At 37.4% G+C, this 17,121-nt stretch overlaps 6 protein-coding genes and 1 non-coding gene across 7 annotated transcripts; 3 read left to right on the top strand and 4 right to left on the bottom strand.

Annotated features, from left to right (window-relative positions):
• Window positions 1-4,500: 4,500 nt before the first annotated feature.
• RAD54 (DNA-dependent ATPase RAD54) lies at window positions 4,501-7,329 on the top strand (the record flags this gene model as incomplete). Its single annotated transcript, XM_447432.1, has 1 exon — window positions 4,501-7,329. One exon carries the CDS (start codon window positions 4,501-4,503, stop codon window positions 7,327-7,329), a length of 2,829 nt encoding a protein of 942 aa, XP_447432.1.
• A 359-nt stretch (window positions 7,330-7,688) lies between these two features.
• On the top strand, window positions 7,689-8,966 carry YRB30 (Yrb30p; the record flags this gene model as incomplete). The annotated part of the gene is made up of 1 exon (XM_447431.1): window positions 7,689-8,966. The coding sequence occupies one exon, from the start codon at window positions 7,689-7,691 to the stop codon at window positions 8,964-8,966; it is 1,278 nt and encodes a 425-aa protein (XP_447431.1).
• A 165-nt stretch (window positions 8,967-9,131) lies between these two features.
• Window positions 9,132-9,929, bottom strand: CUP2 (Cup2p; the record flags this gene model as incomplete). Its single annotated transcript, XM_447430.1, has 1 exon — window positions 9,132-9,929. One exon carries the CDS (start codon window positions 9,927-9,929, stop codon window positions 9,132-9,134), a length of 798 nt encoding a protein of 265 aa, XP_447430.1.
• Window positions 9,930-10,786: 857 nt separating this feature from the next.
• Window positions 10,787-10,857, bottom strand: tG(GCC)5. The gene has a single exon. It is a non-coding gene; the product is annotated as a tRNA-Gly (tRNA).
• Window positions 10,858-12,362: 1,505 nt separating this feature from the next.
• MTC3 (Mtc3p) lies at window positions 12,363-12,824 on the bottom strand (the record flags this gene model as incomplete). Its single annotated transcript, XM_447429.2, has 1 exon — window positions 12,363-12,824. The coding sequence occupies one exon, from the start codon at window positions 12,822-12,824 to the stop codon at window positions 12,363-12,365; it is 462 nt and encodes a 153-aa protein (XP_447429.2).
• Window positions 12,825-13,137: 313 nt separating this feature from the next.
• Window positions 13,138-13,722, top strand: OST5 (dolichyl-diphosphooligosaccharide--protein glycotransferase subunit; the record flags this gene model as incomplete). The annotated part of the gene is made up of 2 exons (XM_002999510.1): window positions 13,138-13,158; window positions 13,477-13,722. 2 exons carry the CDS (start codon window positions 13,138-13,140, stop codon window positions 13,720-13,722), a joined length of 267 nt encoding a protein of 88 aa, XP_002999556.1.
• A 140-nt stretch (window positions 13,723-13,862) lies between these two features.
• VID30 (glucose-induced degradation complex subunit VID30) lies at window positions 13,863-16,595 on the bottom strand (the record flags this gene model as incomplete). Its single annotated transcript, XM_447428.1, has 1 exon — window positions 13,863-16,595. One exon carries the CDS (start codon window positions 16,593-16,595, stop codon window positions 13,863-13,865), a length of 2,733 nt encoding a protein of 910 aa, XP_447428.1.
• Window positions 16,596-17,121: the final 526 nt, after the last annotated feature.

Here is a 17,121-nt window from a genome sequence, read left to right as displayed (position 1 = left end):
AAGGAACTATAATCCCTAATGGATCCATCAAATCCCACATTAATTTATTGTGCTTTTACAGAATTTTGTTTTTACAATTTCTTTCTCAGTAAATTTCCACACATTGTGCTCCATTTTCCAAGTTCGATGTCTTCTGTCTTGTCCCTCATTTCATAATAGCAATCCTGGAGAATAGCCTTCACGGAATAACTTTATTCCTCGAGACAGGATAGTATAGTAAATAGTAAGCTTCGATTTTTGTTTTTTTCTATTTTCTGTTTGATAAAAATAAAGGTCCCACGAAGAAACAACGGCCGAATGTAAGCTTCCATGGTTTTTCTTCTTGGGATTTCATTTTTCGAGGCTTTCCCTAAGGTCCCTAACCTTCGATTCCTTTGTCAGTATTGAGAGATAAAAGAAAGTGCACAATACACATAATTTGCTCTTATTCCGAAACAAGTGAAATTAACGCAGAGAAAAGAAGCTCTAAGACAATAGAAATACCAAACTGTTCTATCCGTCCCGCAAGAAAGACATCTAATTCCGGTGATGTACGTGTGGTTCTGAGTCGGGTCAATCGATCTAATTGACGGTTTTCCTTTCCTTTTTGTTCACTTCAAGGCAGTGTTCCATAATCATGGTGGCCTGCCAGATTTCTGTGTGGATGTGTCTCCCGCTGGGCTCTGATTGTTTATCTGTCCTTGTCTGCTAATGGATGTCCACCAGTCTCTCCGCGCGTCTGTACGCCAGTCTGTCCACGGGAACTCTGGAACAGAAAAAGGAGACAGGAGATAAAGGGTTGCAGTTGGAAGGAGGGGTCCGAAGAGCAGAAGGCGCCAGACAAAATTTCTTTTTTTTTCTGGACGTAGGGTCTATCAGCTGCAAATTAGAGTGGGACCAAGATCCAGGAGTAGTTGTACGACTTGTTCTGAACGGTGCGGGAGTTAATCTTGATCTCTTAGACTGGGGGGGTTTAGACAATGCAGCTTTGTCTAGGAAGAACAAGAGCCGGGTGGTAAATCCTTTTTTCTTCACCTTTACCTACCACAGGGGAAACAGCGGAGAAGCTCCATGCTGAGAATATTCTTAGATTCCTTTTTCTGTGCAGGGCAAAGAGTGCCACCATAAGGAAAAAATAAAACGTATTGTTTGATTAATAATAGGTAGAGCTACTCTCAGTTAAAAATCCGAAGGTCCTTTTCTCTGCGGAGGATTGAGGAATTCTGTCCACCTCATTGTCTTTCATAACTGGTGCTCCGAGATTTCTCTCGTAGCAGCTATGGAAATGGAAACGGAAAATTGAGGGATTATAGAATCACAACACTTCAATTACAAGAGAACCCTGCACAAATCGTGTGCAGCTGATGTCTCATTACATGTCGTGTGGCTTTCATGCGTCCGTTTCTCAATGGAGTTATGGGGGAGGGGAAGGAATGATAAGAATTAAAAATAAAAAGGAGACGCACTGGCACGGCCGCAGAGAACCAGGGGCTACTAAAATAGCCATCGGATTTTGCACTACTGAATCCGAAATTGTTATTGAAAAAGAAATTGTAGACGCAATAACGAGAAGGTTTCTTTAACTGCCTATTTCTCGTAAAACCAGAAAACTCCGTAGACCATTTTCTCTCGGATGTATGTGATTGCTCTAAAAGCTATGTACAAGCTTGGTCCCTAGATTCAGACCCTAGCGACCCAGTAGTATTCTGGGGAAGTTAGCTATTCCCTCCCATGGAAAGAATAGCTTGCCAAAAGTTTTACCAGTTTAACGTCACTCAAGAACATTTATTCTTCTCGGCTTACAATTGGTTAATGGAATGGGTGGAGGCTCGGTATTACAAATGGATTGGTGGCAAAAAATAAACAAAAGTAAGGAGAGTTGTCCTCTTTAGGACACAGGAAATGAAGTTTGTAGGTGATTACAATGATGTGTAAGTTTTCCGGATGGACTACAACGAATACAGTCTCTTCGGTTGACTTTAAGACTAGTACCTGTATCTTAGTCTCGGTATTGCTTCCGAAAAGGAGTTCAGCAAGGAACGGAGGAGCCCAATGTATCTGAGGCATAAAATGTAAGAAATAAGAACATCTTGTATAGCGTCTCCTTGGTCTCCCTACTTTTAAGAGCAGTATAACTGAGCATTGTATAGGTATTAGACTACGGTATTTTAAGATTACGTATAGCTATATATCTTCAACACAATAGCGTGTCACGGTGGGATTACCTTTGCGGGATGGGTCGATGGAAACAAGCGTTACACAAATGACGTTATTGTTTACTCGGTGTTTGAAATAGCTCAGTTCTAAGCTTGATCTCTCCCCCACCATATTTCAATCACAGGAGCCACTCATTGAGTAAGGGAGATAAATCCGAGCTTAGAAAAGTTTCAAATTCGGGGAATGGCTTGTGAGAAAATAGTTGCAGCGGACCCTTCGATCGAGAATCCGTCCCTGAGAACACACAGACGGATCAGCGATAGAAAAAAATTTACAAAAAAACCCGCAACGCTCATAACACACTTAGAGGCCACCGTAGCGCAACACCACACCCTGTACTGGTGTTCCACGGTAGAACTTCACTGATACTTGCATAATGGGAAGGGAGGATGGAAGTCGCATGTGATGAGGTAAGAATTTATCCGGACTAGTTTACTGTGCACTAAATCTATCGAAGGAATTTCGAGCACTGAGAGATAATTGCACAGAAGGGTAAGCAGAAAAGGGTGCGTGTATGGGCGATCCATTAAGTGCCTTGTAAGAGGCTTTCTGTGAGATCTTGATTGTTACCACATGTACTTCTTCCCCCCAGTGGATCCCTTTTCTGCGAAAATATCTAACTTCGGAAAAACTTCGTAGGCTGTTAGACAAAGTAGGGAATGGACTAAGATAGGCATCTAAAGTACTGTTTGATGCTTTGTGACACTTTCCTAGTTTGGCTCCGGCAAATGTTCGTCAACTGGGTGAAAACCAAATGGTATAACGCAACTGGTAAATAGGAGTGGGAGGATGGCAATATGTTACATGTGAGAGAGAAGCAAGTACATACAATTCCGGAGATGTTTAACTGCCGAATTCCGCATTACGCAGGAGTCTAACTTCTACGATTAGAAGTAGACTACCAAAAAAAAATAAAAACTACGCCGGATTGCTTTGACTAACAGAGAGTACACACGGAAGATAATGTTGTAGTCGCCCCCTTGTCACCTCTTTCTGAAACAGAGAAAGCGGCAATATGGCTGCACTCTAACGGATGAACACAGGCGGACATAAAACAGATTTGTCCCTTATCGTATCAGCAACGGTTATATCATGTCATTTCATTTCTTCTTTTTGATCATTTGAGATAGTTAAGTAGCCACATATAGTACTACTGACTCAGTCATTTCTTACTTGCATTTTAACCACGTAGATGTATTTGCTCACAGGACTAAGCCAAGAAGTGACTATATAACAATAGCGGGGCCATATTTTTCCAGATAATGGTATGTGTGAAATATTCAGCATCTCTCTCTTCTACGTTTCAAGTTAAAGCCGTAAACAAGTTAAAGCATATACATTACTTCAAATAAATGGGAAACAAGACAACAAAGGCATTCCTATCCGTATTCACTGGAGTGATAATAATGTGCTAAAATTGTAGTTTACTGCACATATGACGTGGTAGATCGCATACTGATGTATGAGTTGCTGCTTTAGTCTGGTATGTGATTATGAACCGCTTCATGTTTCACCGGTTAGAATAAATGCACACCCTAGCAGCCGCTTGTTCTTTATATTTTTTGTATTGTAAATTCTGAGATTAGCTAGCATGTCAAAACATCCTTGTAGTAAAACGGGTAATTAAAACATGTCTACTAATAGTTCTATATTTCTTAGTCTATAAATATTTCTTGTATAAAAAAAGTCTGTTTCATAAGAGCATAGTGCAACGCTTTGTATTGTGTGTGAAACTTTTAGGACGTCAATGTGATAATGGTGGGTTTCAGTTAGTTGATGGATTAATATGCTGTGTATTACTACTGTCTTTACTCAATAATCAAGATTGGGAACAACTTCACATAATATTTCTGTCTTGTATGTAGTGCTGCAAAACTGATTCACCGAGACAATAGATAAAGCCCTATTAGTTGCTATATAATCCCAATTGCTAAGTGTTTGACAAGAACCTTTCATCATGTGAATGTTATTTTAATGTGCGACACGAAACCAAATTTTCCTTTTTCGTGTCTCAATAACATCAATATCGGGTAAATTATAAACATATGAAAATTCTCTCGATTTGCCATGGCATACTGAAAAAGTATTAATGTATAGCCTACATACAGGATTATAATCTAGATTTGCTTTAGTAATAGTCTTGCGTTTCTTGAGTGCAGTGGACGACGACTAATCAAAGAATACACACTTCAGTCTTTGAAGCTTTGCCACTGCAAAGGCTTTTAACAAATATACTCTTCGCAAAAATAATTCGCAAAGACTTTGGATACAAAGGTAATAGAATTAAAGAAGGCATAATTTCAGATGGCTAGAAGAAGGTTACCCGATAGACCGCCTAATGGTATTGGTGCGGGAGAAAGACCACGTCTTGTGCCAAGGCCGATTAATGTCGATGAGTCAATATCAAAACTAACTAAGCCATTCAAAGTCCCAGTAAAGTCACAAAGGAGTCAGACAGTTCCGGCTAATTCTGATCTTAGTCGGCAGCGGCAACTGAGACAAAGATCTCAAACCGTTTCCTATGCAGGACTGGATGTTGATAGTAAGGATGAGGTTGATGGTAAAGAAAATATTTACGATGAGTTAGGAGAACGTGTTATCAAAAAAAGAAGAGTTGATGCTCTGAGCGCTCGTAGATTAATGGAGGATCCAACAAGACTTGACACAATCGAGGTTACATTAAAAAAGTCCTTTCATGTACCGATTAAGGGCTACGTACAGAGACACAGCCTGCCATTAACGCTAGGCACTAAAGTGAAGGTGATTCCTGAGCCTAGGCCGTTGCATGATCCCACAGACGAATTTGCAATTGTACTTTACGATCCCTCCGTTGATGGGGAAATGATTATTCAGGATGATACTGAGACTGTACAGAATGTACAGAGCTCAGAAGATCAAAATGCCCAAGAAGCAGAGGCAGAAAAATCTAAATATAAGCACCCTAAGATATTGTCCAATGGTGTAAAAAATAAAACATTGCAAGAGCTTTTAGGAAACTCTCCTTTCAATCCAACTGAATCTATGAAAAAGAAGTTTGCTAATGTTCCAGTCGTTATTGACCCTAAGCTGGCAAAAATCTTAAGACCACATCAAGTTGAAGGTGTCAAATTTCTTTATCGTTGTGTGACAGGGCTGGTAATGAAAGACTTTCTTGATCAGCAATTGGCTAGCCAAAGTTCAAATATCAATTTTCTTGAATGCTCTGATGATGATGTATGCAGCAAAGAAGTATCACCAATTGATGGCGGTGGAGCCCATGACAATAGTGAAGCGAATAATGATGAGGCAGGTAACGCTATACAGAACGCTAAAAAGAACGTTAAATCAAAAAAGCAGAAAAAGACCATTACTAAGAAACAACAAAGTGAGAATGACTTTTTGGAAGCATTAAAAAAGTCGCAATCAAATAATAGAGGTGCTTATGGTTGTATCATGGCTGATGAAATGGGTCTAGGGAAAACTCTACAATGTATTGCTTTGATGTGGACACTTTTGCGTCAGGGACCTCAAGGAAAGCGATTGATCAGTAAGTGTATTATTGTATGTCCTTCTTCTCTAGTCAATAACTGGGCTAATGAATTAGTAAAGTGGCTAGGTCCTAATACACTTTCACCCTTGGCTGTTGATGGAAAAAAATCTTCCTTAGCCTCTGGTGCCACTAGTGTGGCAGAGGCTATTAAAAACTGGGCGCAGGCGCAAGGAAGAAACATTGTGAAACCAGTTCTTATAATTTCATATGATACATTGAGGAGAAATGTCAAACAATTGCAAAATACTGAAGTTGGTCTATTGCTAGCCGATGAAGGTCATCGTCTGAAGAATGGAGATTCTTTAACCTTTACAGCTCTTGATAGTATAAACTGTCCTAGAAGAGTCATTCTATCAGGTACACCCATACAGAACGATTTATCAGAATATTTTGCTCTTTTAAACTTTTCCAATCCGGGATTGTTAGGCACAAGAAATGAATTTAGAAGAAATTTCGAGATACCGATTCTCAGAAGTCGTGATGCCGATGCTACGGATAATGATGTGAAGAGTGGTGAACAGAAGCTTCAATTACTATCGAACATTGTTTCAAAGTTTATTATCAGGAGAACAAATGATATTTTGTCCAAATATCTACCATGTAAATATGAGCATGTGATATTTGTAAATCTAACGCCTTTCCAGAAACAAGTTTATAATATGTTGATTAAGTCCAGGGATATTAAAAAGGTTGTTAAAGGGGATGGTGGATCACAGCCACTAAAGGCGATTGGTGTTCTTAAAAAACTGTGTAATCATCCTGACCTTATAAAATTAGATGAAGAGTTAGACAATTATAACGACTTGGATATTCCTGACGATTATAGCATCCCGACTGGGAAAAGTAGGGATGTTCAAACACAGTTTTCTGGTAAATTTGCAATTTTAGAGCGCTTTCTTCATAAAATTAAGACAGAATCTGATGATAAAATTGTATTAATTTCTAATTATACTCAGACTTTGGATTTAATTGAGAGAATGTGTAGAAATCGTCACTACGCATCTGTAAGATTGGATGGAACGATGTCTATAAATAAACGTCAGAAATTAGTTGATCGATTCAATGATCCTGAGGGGCAAGAATTTATATTTTTACTAAGTTCTAAAGCTGGTGGATGTGGTATCAATTTAATTGGTGCAAATAGATTGATTTTAATGGATCCAGATTGGAATCCTGCAGCCGATCAGCAGGCCTTGGCGCGTGTATGGAGAGATGGCCAGAAGAAAGATTGTTTTATTTATAGATTCATTTCTACCGGTACGATCGAAGAGAAGATATACCAAAGACAGTCTATGAAAATGAGTCTAAGTTCTTGTGTGGTTGACGCTAAAGAAGATGTTGAGAGATTGTTCAGTGTTGATAATCTAAGACAGCTTTTTCAGTTCAATGATAAAACTATATGTGATACTCACGAAACTTTTCAATGTAAACGTTGTAATAAGCACGGGCAACAAATTATGAGGGCAGCTGCTATGTTATATGGTGATGCCACCACATGGAATCACTTGAATCATAAAGCACTGGAGAAAACAAATGATCATCTATTAAAGAATGAGTTTTATCACAATGATATCAGTTATGCATTTCAATATATATCACATTAGTATTCGTAGAGTCGGAGAGCATATTTATAGAATTATATTTCTTATTTGAATTTCATGACAATCATTTATTAGCATTAGATAGCATGTACTAGCATTCGTTTGCACATAGATGGCGTGACTTTTCTTTTGGCCATTTTGTAATTTTTTTCACATTTGGTAAATACTAACTGCAAGATCCAGCACCAAAATGTTAATGGAGACCGTTCCCACCCTAAAATTATGAATAAGGAAGACTATAGAAATGATAAAGAGTAATAGATCTATTATTCGTCATGTTCTTTAACCCATTCTATTACAGACTGAAAATCTCTTAAACCAAAAGATAAAGCCCTTCATATATTAGAAACATTTGCAGTATAATGGATGAAATACTAGCTAAAGCTGGATCACAAGCAGTTACATTTGCGATAAAATCTGGTGTTTCGATTGCTTCCACGTATGCAATTAAAACCATAACTGGATTTATATTGAAGATACCAAAAGATGATGCGAAGAGAATTGAAAAACTAAGAATTAAACTACAAAACAGAATTGAAATCGTGTCATATGCAATCGATCTTATAAGACTGGTAGCAGCTCGAGGAAACACAAACCTTGAGAGTACATTAAGACTAACAAGCGATTTAAGAGTAGAAATTGACCAGTTTGATGACAAAATACATGAACTTACAGAAAAGGTTGAAGGCTCAAGAACTGCAAAAACGCAAAAAGATTCAATCAACGCGGTTGAACTCTATATTAAAGATCTTTTGGATAGGATAGAAGAAATTACTCCATTTATTAACTTATCATTGACTACTTCTGGTGCAAATCTATCCTCAAATTTAACTAATACAGTCTCCCCCGGATTATTACTCTCAGCATCAAATTATGTGGTTAAGAATAATGACATGTTTGCCGGTGAAGATGTTCAAGTAGGACCCACATTTGAAACTACTTATTTCTCTGTTTTTTACCATCTACCATCTGAAAAGCATAATAATATTAGAGTTACGTGGAAGGAAGACATGAAAAGAGGTATTACAAGGATCATCAGAAGGAAAGATGAAACGAATAAGTTCAATTATGTTTTAAGGATAGATCAAAGTTTTGATGATGGTAGATATCATAATACTGAAAATGACGAGGAAAAACCAAGAAGTTTAGAAATGAATATATGTCAAATTGTTAAATTATTCTTTAGTGTTTCAGGTAAGCTACTAAAACTTCCGGAAAGAGATTCTCCGGTATTAGTTATAAAAACAGATAAAAATATTAAGGGCAAAGGTATTCATTCAAACTCCTCAACGGAAGATATTGAATGGTTTGCATTGGGTTCATATGAATCGACCGACAGTGATAGCTCCAGTGATGAAGACTCATCAGACGAGGACAATAGTGCAAACTATGAGGACGCAAATAGCTCGAATAGTAATATTATTCCCAGTAACGAACGATCGAGCTCAATCAGCCTCTTGGAGTATATTTTGCGACTAGTGTCATTGCAATTTAATGACGATATGTCAATTCTTGAAGTTAAGGATGAGAGACTTTCTGTATATCTAAATGATGAGAATCCAAATGCCATAAGGGAAACTAACTCAAGCATTAATAAAATCGACGAAAAACTAGAAAGAGTTACACTATCTGATTCTTGATGAAGAAGCGGCAATTTTTAGATTCGAATATATCTTGTCCAATCACACCATAATCAGAATCAACATAAAATTAGTCATCAAATTTTGATGTATAACTATAATGGAAATCAACTGAAACTCATTATAAAATTAAACTATATTATTTAATTAAATGCAGTAAGATCTTCAATTTACATTACCAAGTTCAATACCGTTATTGAGAATTTCGTCTATATCGTGTAAGGTCATGCTATGTGAATTACCTTGATCCATTTGAGTAATAGTATTTTTCATTGTTGAATTCATTGAGTTATTCCCTTCATTATTAAATTGATAACCGACTTCATTCTGGTTTGCAGACATAGGAAATGAAAGGGAGTTATCATTCCTCATTTGCATATTCATTAGATGATCGAATTCAAGCGAATCAACAGCATCGGATTTAGAAGTTTGTGTATAGAAACTTTCCATCGGTTTATTATCTATCCCATTCGGTGGAAAATCTAGTGGAGCCGTTAGATCGACATTTTGAATTGGTCCCAATGATTTCAGGATGTCATCATTAGCCACCACCATCCCTCCAATATTCACAGAGAGCGCTGGTGAAGGAGAATTATTTGTGGGCGAATTAATGCTTAAGTTATCTTTTTTGTTTGATTTCTGTGTCCTTTTCCTCCTAGCGTGACACCTACAAGGCTCACCTCTAACACACAAGCACATGTCCATGTTTCCGCTCATCAACATATCCTCTTCTATCGTTATGCCTTTCTCTTGCCTTATTTTCTCGAGTTTACTACAGTTACAACTTCCTGAAGGGTTCACATTCTTAGTCTTTCTCATATCTTTGCAATGGTCGCAGGTCGTCGGTGGCCTTCCCCTTGGCTTTAGTATCTTTAAGGGTCTATCGTTATGCTCACACTGGGCTGCTTTATGTGATTTGATGCATGAATCACAGGCATACTTCACCCCGTTGATTACTACCATACTGCAAATGTGTGTACTGCTGTGCTCTCTGCTTTATATATGCCTATTGTTTTTGTTGTTATCGCTTCTTATATATAATGTAACGCTATTATCTTCAATATAAAGGTGCTTTGTCTGGATTCTCAACTACTATTTATACCTTTTATCCAAATAGTAATTCAACTACTTGCCTTTAAAGATCAATATTATCCATAAAATGGACTAAACACTGGGCTCATCACGCCCACCACTACTTTTAAGTCAGCCAAATTAGCTTATCATGATTTTTTTTTTTTTTTCAGAATGTTAGTCTCCGAGTGCCACTGAGAAAATGACGTATTCTATAATTCAAATAGTATTGGAAACTTGCCCGCAAATAATGCAGGATACAAGTAGCTAACCAGGACGTGAATGGTGGCAAAGGGGATGTGCAACAGCAACTACCCCAGTAATTCATCGGGCTCCTGTAAGAGAAACGCAAACTTGCATTGGCTCACTTGATGAACACCCCACTTTTACTAATGAGATCTCTGCATCCTCGAGAAATTGGTGAGCCAAGCCTGGAATGGAAATAGGACAACCACAAAATCCTAGAAAACCTTGTTACAATAGCTATTAGCAATCACAGTAGATAACTTTCTTACTCCTAGTAGGTTACTATGTAGTGGGTGAAGCGGGGGGACGAGGGATTTTTGTATTACGTTCATTTGATTTTCTTTTCTACACTGTTTAATTAATGTCAACTTAGGATTTGAAGGTAAATTCTACGAAATTATTTGAATGTGTATCAAAAATCCACTCATACATTAACATGAATCGGAAATAGCAGTAACCAGAAGACTATACAGTAGTTTCATCTTAACACACAAAAAAAGAAATGCGCAAGCCCGGAATCGAACCGGGGGCCCAACGATGGCAACGTTGGATTTTACCACTAAACCACTTGCGCGGAACTGTTTGATGATTTACATAGAAAAATGATACCACCTTATCAGGCAACAGCACTTATTCCTAGTTTTTAAGACATTAAAGCACATAGTGCTAGTTGAAGTACATTTAGCTCTCATCATAGAATACATAGTACTTACTTGATATTACAGAATTGTTCTATTGATTCACTGTACCTCAAGCAGGCTTTTTAGATTACGTATTAACCTTTCACCATGTACTGGCATCCTACTACCAAAAGTTCATTGCGTTACAACAGATAGAACTATAATACATTATATCTTTCTTGTCTGAAACTTGACAGTTCGAGGCTTTGAAACAACATGATAATCCCTCATAGAATTGTGCGCTACAGTATTATTGCTGACCGAATTGGGTAATAGTGTTTAGGTATAGCAAAGAAGCGGAATGTGTCAAAGCTAAGATCAACTCGCACCGGCTTATAATGTGCCTGCCCACTGAAGAAAGAACAAGCGGGCAGAACGAAAACGCTCTCCCACTTAGCAACATCTCGCGTACTGCGGCGTTCTACTGGGAGGGAAACCACATAAAAAAGCTTGGCAGCTTGCTGTTTTGATTTAGTAATCAATACCCCCCACTTTTTTCACAGAAACACCCGCAGATATGCAAAATTTTTTGTTAAATTAGTCCTAATATAAGTTTAGCCCCACTCCGTCTCAGGTCCCCCCACCAACTGTTGTTGCATATTCCGATTAAAAATGCTAGTAGTAGCATGTTAAACAAACTCGAAAGGTTGCTGCACATAATACAGATATGTATGGGCTTGTGAGAGTACAACCGATGCCGGCATCTTAAAGAGGGTGTTAATTTCCGTTTTAAAGCTATAATTGCCGTATTCACGCTAAATCTATTGTCACTTTTATGAGGGTTCTAACCAGTGGGATGATAGACAACATCTATGAGTTGTCAGGGTTGTCTCATAAGTTGTTTGATGAGGGATGATTGAGGGTTGCATACGTACTGTGATTAATTAAACGTATTTTGATAATATTTACATGCTGAATATATTGATTGGTATGGATATGTATTCCTAAGCCACTGATATTATTGAGATTCAAACGTAGAACTTACCACTGAGAGTATTACCGGCTAGTAGCCTGTAGAGCAACCTAAAAAATGACTCCTATGTACAGACAATTAGCCCTTGCTTTCAATAACTTATCAGAGTAGTGGAAGTTCCACGATCGTGTTGGCACAATTTCTACTAGCCGGTTTCGGTTCATAACTAAGCTTGCTATCATGGCTGCTAACAGAATGCCAACTCTGGCAATTGCATTTTGTTCTATTTTTTTTTCTAAGATCTTCTATCTAACAACTGAAATGATTATAATAAAAGAAACTTTTTAATGTTAATGTCCTCATCCTTTCAATTTGATCTAGTACAAATTGTATATCAACATAAGATGATTGGTATTGGACTATCTCAAGATCTATTATATTTGATTATCATTTTAATCAAAAAAATATTATAATTTGCGACTAACATCATGTGTCAAGGTCAGCAATTTTCTTCTTCATCTCCTTATCTTTCTTTAAATTATAGAACGCCATACCTGCACTGGAAAATAGTATCAAATTGAATAGTCCTCTTAACATGACATATGAGGTATCATATTTCGTCTGCCCTGTGTAACGGGGGCCCCATTCACCAAAGGAAATATAATAAGCCGCGCGGCGTTCAGGTATACTCATTTCGTGCCAACGATCCTCCTGCTTCCATTCTAAATACTCAACTATTTCTTCCTTCAAATCATAATCATATGTAGACCATTTCTGAGGTACTTGCATTATCTCTCTGTTGGGGGGCTCATAAACTTCATCTTCATCAGCCCACGATAGTGTAGAATTGAGTCTGTAATTTATTCCCAATCGTGCTGATGTTGAAGGCATACCCTTTAGAGGGCTCAACCCACCTATCAACCTCCTATTTAGAATATGCTTTATCATCGAACTTTATCCATGGTCTGCCTAATTGATATGATAGCCATTGTCCATTATTCAACTTATAGCTTATTGTGTGTATGCTTTCTAGTTTTTATAATTTCACACAAAAGTCCCGATGGGGACGGTTCTTCACGGTTTGACGGTGTTGTTCAGAAAAAGTGATTGACAACAGAAAGTGAAAAAATAAAAAGCAGCGAAGCAAGTCATACTGTCAATATCAGCAATTGAATTGTAGAGAATATTTCTTCTTTACAGGTATCAATCTGAATACTATTGAAATTGAATACCATAATCTCACAAAAGATACTAGTTAATTATGAGTTACAACGCTTTATTTGTATGTATCTCCTCAAACATAGGAAGCAATTGAGCAGGATGTCCCTTTATTGGTTTGATAGTGCTAAGGTAGTTGATTAATCTAACAAGCCAAGTGTTCTGCGTGACCAATTGAGTGTGATTTTGTGTTCGTGCACAAGCCGTGTCAGTATTACTAACATTACTATTATTTAATGGTATACATTAGGGTGGTCAGGAAGGTATGATAGTAAATCTTAAAAGGATAAGCGAACTCACTTTTGATTTGCAAAATTGAAGTACAACTTTGGCGTTACGATATTAGCCAATTCTGAAATACCACAATGCCATTTATCGATAGCTGCAGGAAAAATATGAGACCTCTACTCCTTTCACACCATTCATAGAGTTGTCGAGACAGCCAAAGCTGGCCTTCGTAACACTTTTGTTGGCACTACTCACAATTTCTCTTGCTCTTGCCACTGCTGGCTCAAGCAAAGGTTTTGTTCAGAAGTTCATTTACTATACTATACTAACTGCCATTGGTAGTCTGTTCTTTGGTATCGGTACGGTTTTCCTAAGTAATTCCTTCGGTGTGTATGTCTGAGTTTTCTGCTATGTTACAAAACTATTTGTGTATATAATCTAGTCTCATTTGTGGAATATATTTCTATCTATATGAAAGCTGAGCAGTATTTTTGTGTAGTTACATTGACAGGTGAAATCTCAATGCATGTTATAACGATGTCACAAACTTAGGAGATCCCCGTCAATATTAATTAGTTTATAATATCTGGCCGTATCAACAAGTTTGGCGTCATCGTCCTCATACACAGTAGCCTTTCCCTTGGCATTCAGGTTTAATAGAGTTAATGACATCGCTCTACTGTAGCTAACTATATTGTCAAGAGCACACTCACTACTTTTCTTCATATGCTTTAGGATTGTGGAGTTTGTTAATTGGAAAAGTCTGTCCTGCAGATATTCGGGGGAAAAATAGTATGACAGCTCGTCAGGTGCTTCAGTCAAAGGATCTTCATATACAAGTAGTGACGAAACATTGCTTAGCTGGTCTTGAAATTTATCTCTAAGTTCTTGTGGAATTGTATTATTAAAAACAAACTCACGTGATAGATTTTGCCCTGCTTCGATTAGAATATTTGAATCAATTTTCGGTGAATTTGATAGTTGAATCAAGTATTGTACCACACGCAATTCAAAATGAAGTTCAACGTTATTCCCTAACAAATCTGGTATTTTGTCATTCAGAAACGTTATACATTTCTCTATTTCTCTCTGGTTGATCAATTTTCTCAATTCCTGTCTAATTCTCAAAACATTTTCTTCCCTGATAATCTGAGATTCATTATGTTTTATTATCTCACGCTCTTCTATCTGAATTTGATTATCGTATGGGTTAGTTAATGAAAATTTTTGTAGATCCTTTAAGAATCCTTTGGCAACATCAATGAGTCCCTCGTGTATCAGATAATCATTTATCATTACATTTAGATTAGAAATCATGGATCCATCTTGTGTATTGAGGGTGTTTAGTAAGAGATCATCTGGTTTCAGAACCATATTTTCTGAAATCCTGTTATCCTTCCCCAGAATGAGGCCTTTTTGTAGCAAAGATAATTGGCTTTCATCTGCATCATCATCTATTTCCATTTGACTTTCATCAATAAGTGTGTTTTTAGTGTCGGGGAATTGATGCGATGTAATGGAGGCTTTAAATATATTCTTATAAGCAACCCTTTTCCAGTTCTTTTGATATTGATTTATATCGAAAACAAATTCTTCGTATAAGCCAAAGTTGGTACGAACAGAATTTCCCGACTTTAGAGCAATGTATGGTATGGCATTTACATTCATTAATGACGAGACAGCCTCACCTAAAAAGACACCATTCTTTGTGAAAAATACAGAGCCATTAACGTAGTTTATACCACAGCCAATAACATCATCCCTCCCATAAGGCTTTGAATATGGCTTTTCTTTTGATGTAATGCTGATGTTACCCGATAAACCACAATATCCAACGAAAGTTTCATCTAAGGTATTTTTCTTTGCCAGTCCCGGAGCTGGATCAGTTGCAGTGGAGTCAGCTCTACCCATTAATGTACCACCGATATCAGCCAATCCACCAAGTTCATTATTATCCCCTGCACCAAAATTCTTTACCAGCTCAAGCAATGCCTTCTCGTCAATTTTTTCTAGATCTATTTCATCATCGGAGTCATTCGCAATTTTGTATCCGACGACAATATTACTATTATGGGCACTTTTAGAACTTGTTACATCAAGGACCCGCACCTCATAATAAAATATGGCAACTTTTTTATTCGAGACTATTTCATCCGCATAAGTGGTAACAAATTCTGTTTTTTGAGAGCTGGTAAGAGCATTTCTCAACCTATTTCTAGCAAATATATCACCTCTGTCATTGGAGATAAATGGTTGCCAGTTTGGATTCGCTCTCAACTCAGTGATACCATCGCTGGATACTAAAATACTGTTATTCTCCTTGTGCATCCATTGGGTAGGCAAGAAGTATCCCATAAGATTGTAAACATTGGGAGTTGTAGAATTATTTTTCTTCTTCGACATATATTTCTGAGTGTTCAATGCTGGGTATAATCTTGAGGCATTATCTTTTGCGGAATATGAATGTGCCCTTCTAGATAATCTATCAGAGCTTCCGATTGAGTCTCTGGCAGAAGTAGTTTGTAGATCGCGCTCTTGACCTTCTTCACTTATATCAACTGCATCTTCATCTTCTTCCTCACCCTCATCTTCATCGTCGTCGTCGTCGTCTTCATCGTTTGAGTTTTCTTCTACATCTTCATCTTCATCCTCAATTTGATCTGCTTCTTCTTCTGCTTCAGTTTCGTCTCTTTCGTTTGCTCGTTCCGATTCGCTATGAATGTCATCATGATCTCTCCATCTCACCGAATGTCTTTCGACTGGATCTATACTGGAATCCACATTGATATTTTCCCCACTAACAGAGTTCAGATAATACTGATCTAATACATCGTGCACTCTTTGTAAGGAGTCATCCGCTTCATTCATGGTCTTCTTAATGTCTTTGCTAAATTTACTCTTTGTTGCAGAGCCGGGCACTTTCATATGTGACTTTTCATTATTATTATCAGAGTAGAAATATTTATAAGCCTGTACTAGGTATTCATCATTGGCCGCATCAAAAGATAGAGTTCCTAGCACACCCAGATTCATGAGCTTTTGCCAAATTTCTTTCTTTGTCCTGTATGACAGTTTTGGTGGAAGTATCGAAGACGTTAATAGTCCATTCCTATCTTCATCTTTTGAATGGTGGAAATACGGCGTCTTGCAGAATATCTTTTTATTTTCCCGGTAAATCCACAACAGATCATATGCCACAGGTTGCTCTAACAAGTATTCCGGAAACAGACTTTTGATGAATTCACGATCAACTTCATCTAAATGGCCTGTCATTATGGAGTTTGCTCTTATAATTACAGCCCTTTACTATGTGTCTTATAAGGTAGTTCCTAACAAAAAAATGGCCTCCGGATGGTGTATAATGTCTACCAAAGGTAGCGTGAAAATAATCAGGTACTTGATTAAATCCTTATTTGGAAAAGCCGCAAAAAAATTCAAATATAACAGATGGATGGCTTCTATAGAGATGTTTCATGTACTAGTGGTATTGCAATGTATACATGTACAAATTACTATGTTCCTTATTTCCCTTTTCCAATTGATAGGGTGTGATTTTTGGTGCTGAATGAGAAGTCAGTGGTATATCCATTGATACGAGGTTATCGAACTAAGGCTGATTCATGGAGTGAGTCTAGTAATCATACATGGAACGTGAATGAAATACACCAAGCCTAGTGGTGTGTTAAATACAGAATACCATCGACATTACGTACCAATGGAATTGTAGAATTACAGTTGATCTTTATTTTATAATTAATTTTACTTAAGTTGTATTGGTATTTAAAAAGATTTGGTAATC

This window comes from Nakaseomyces glabratus, chromosome I (genome assembly GCF_010111755.1).
Source record: "Nakaseomyces glabratus chromosome I, complete sequence".
In the NCBI taxonomy this organism is placed as follows: domain Eukaryota; kingdom Fungi; phylum Ascomycota; class Saccharomycetes; order Saccharomycetales; family Saccharomycetaceae; genus Nakaseomyces; species Nakaseomyces glabratus.
This window is presented reverse-complemented; position numbering and strand designations above follow the sequence as displayed.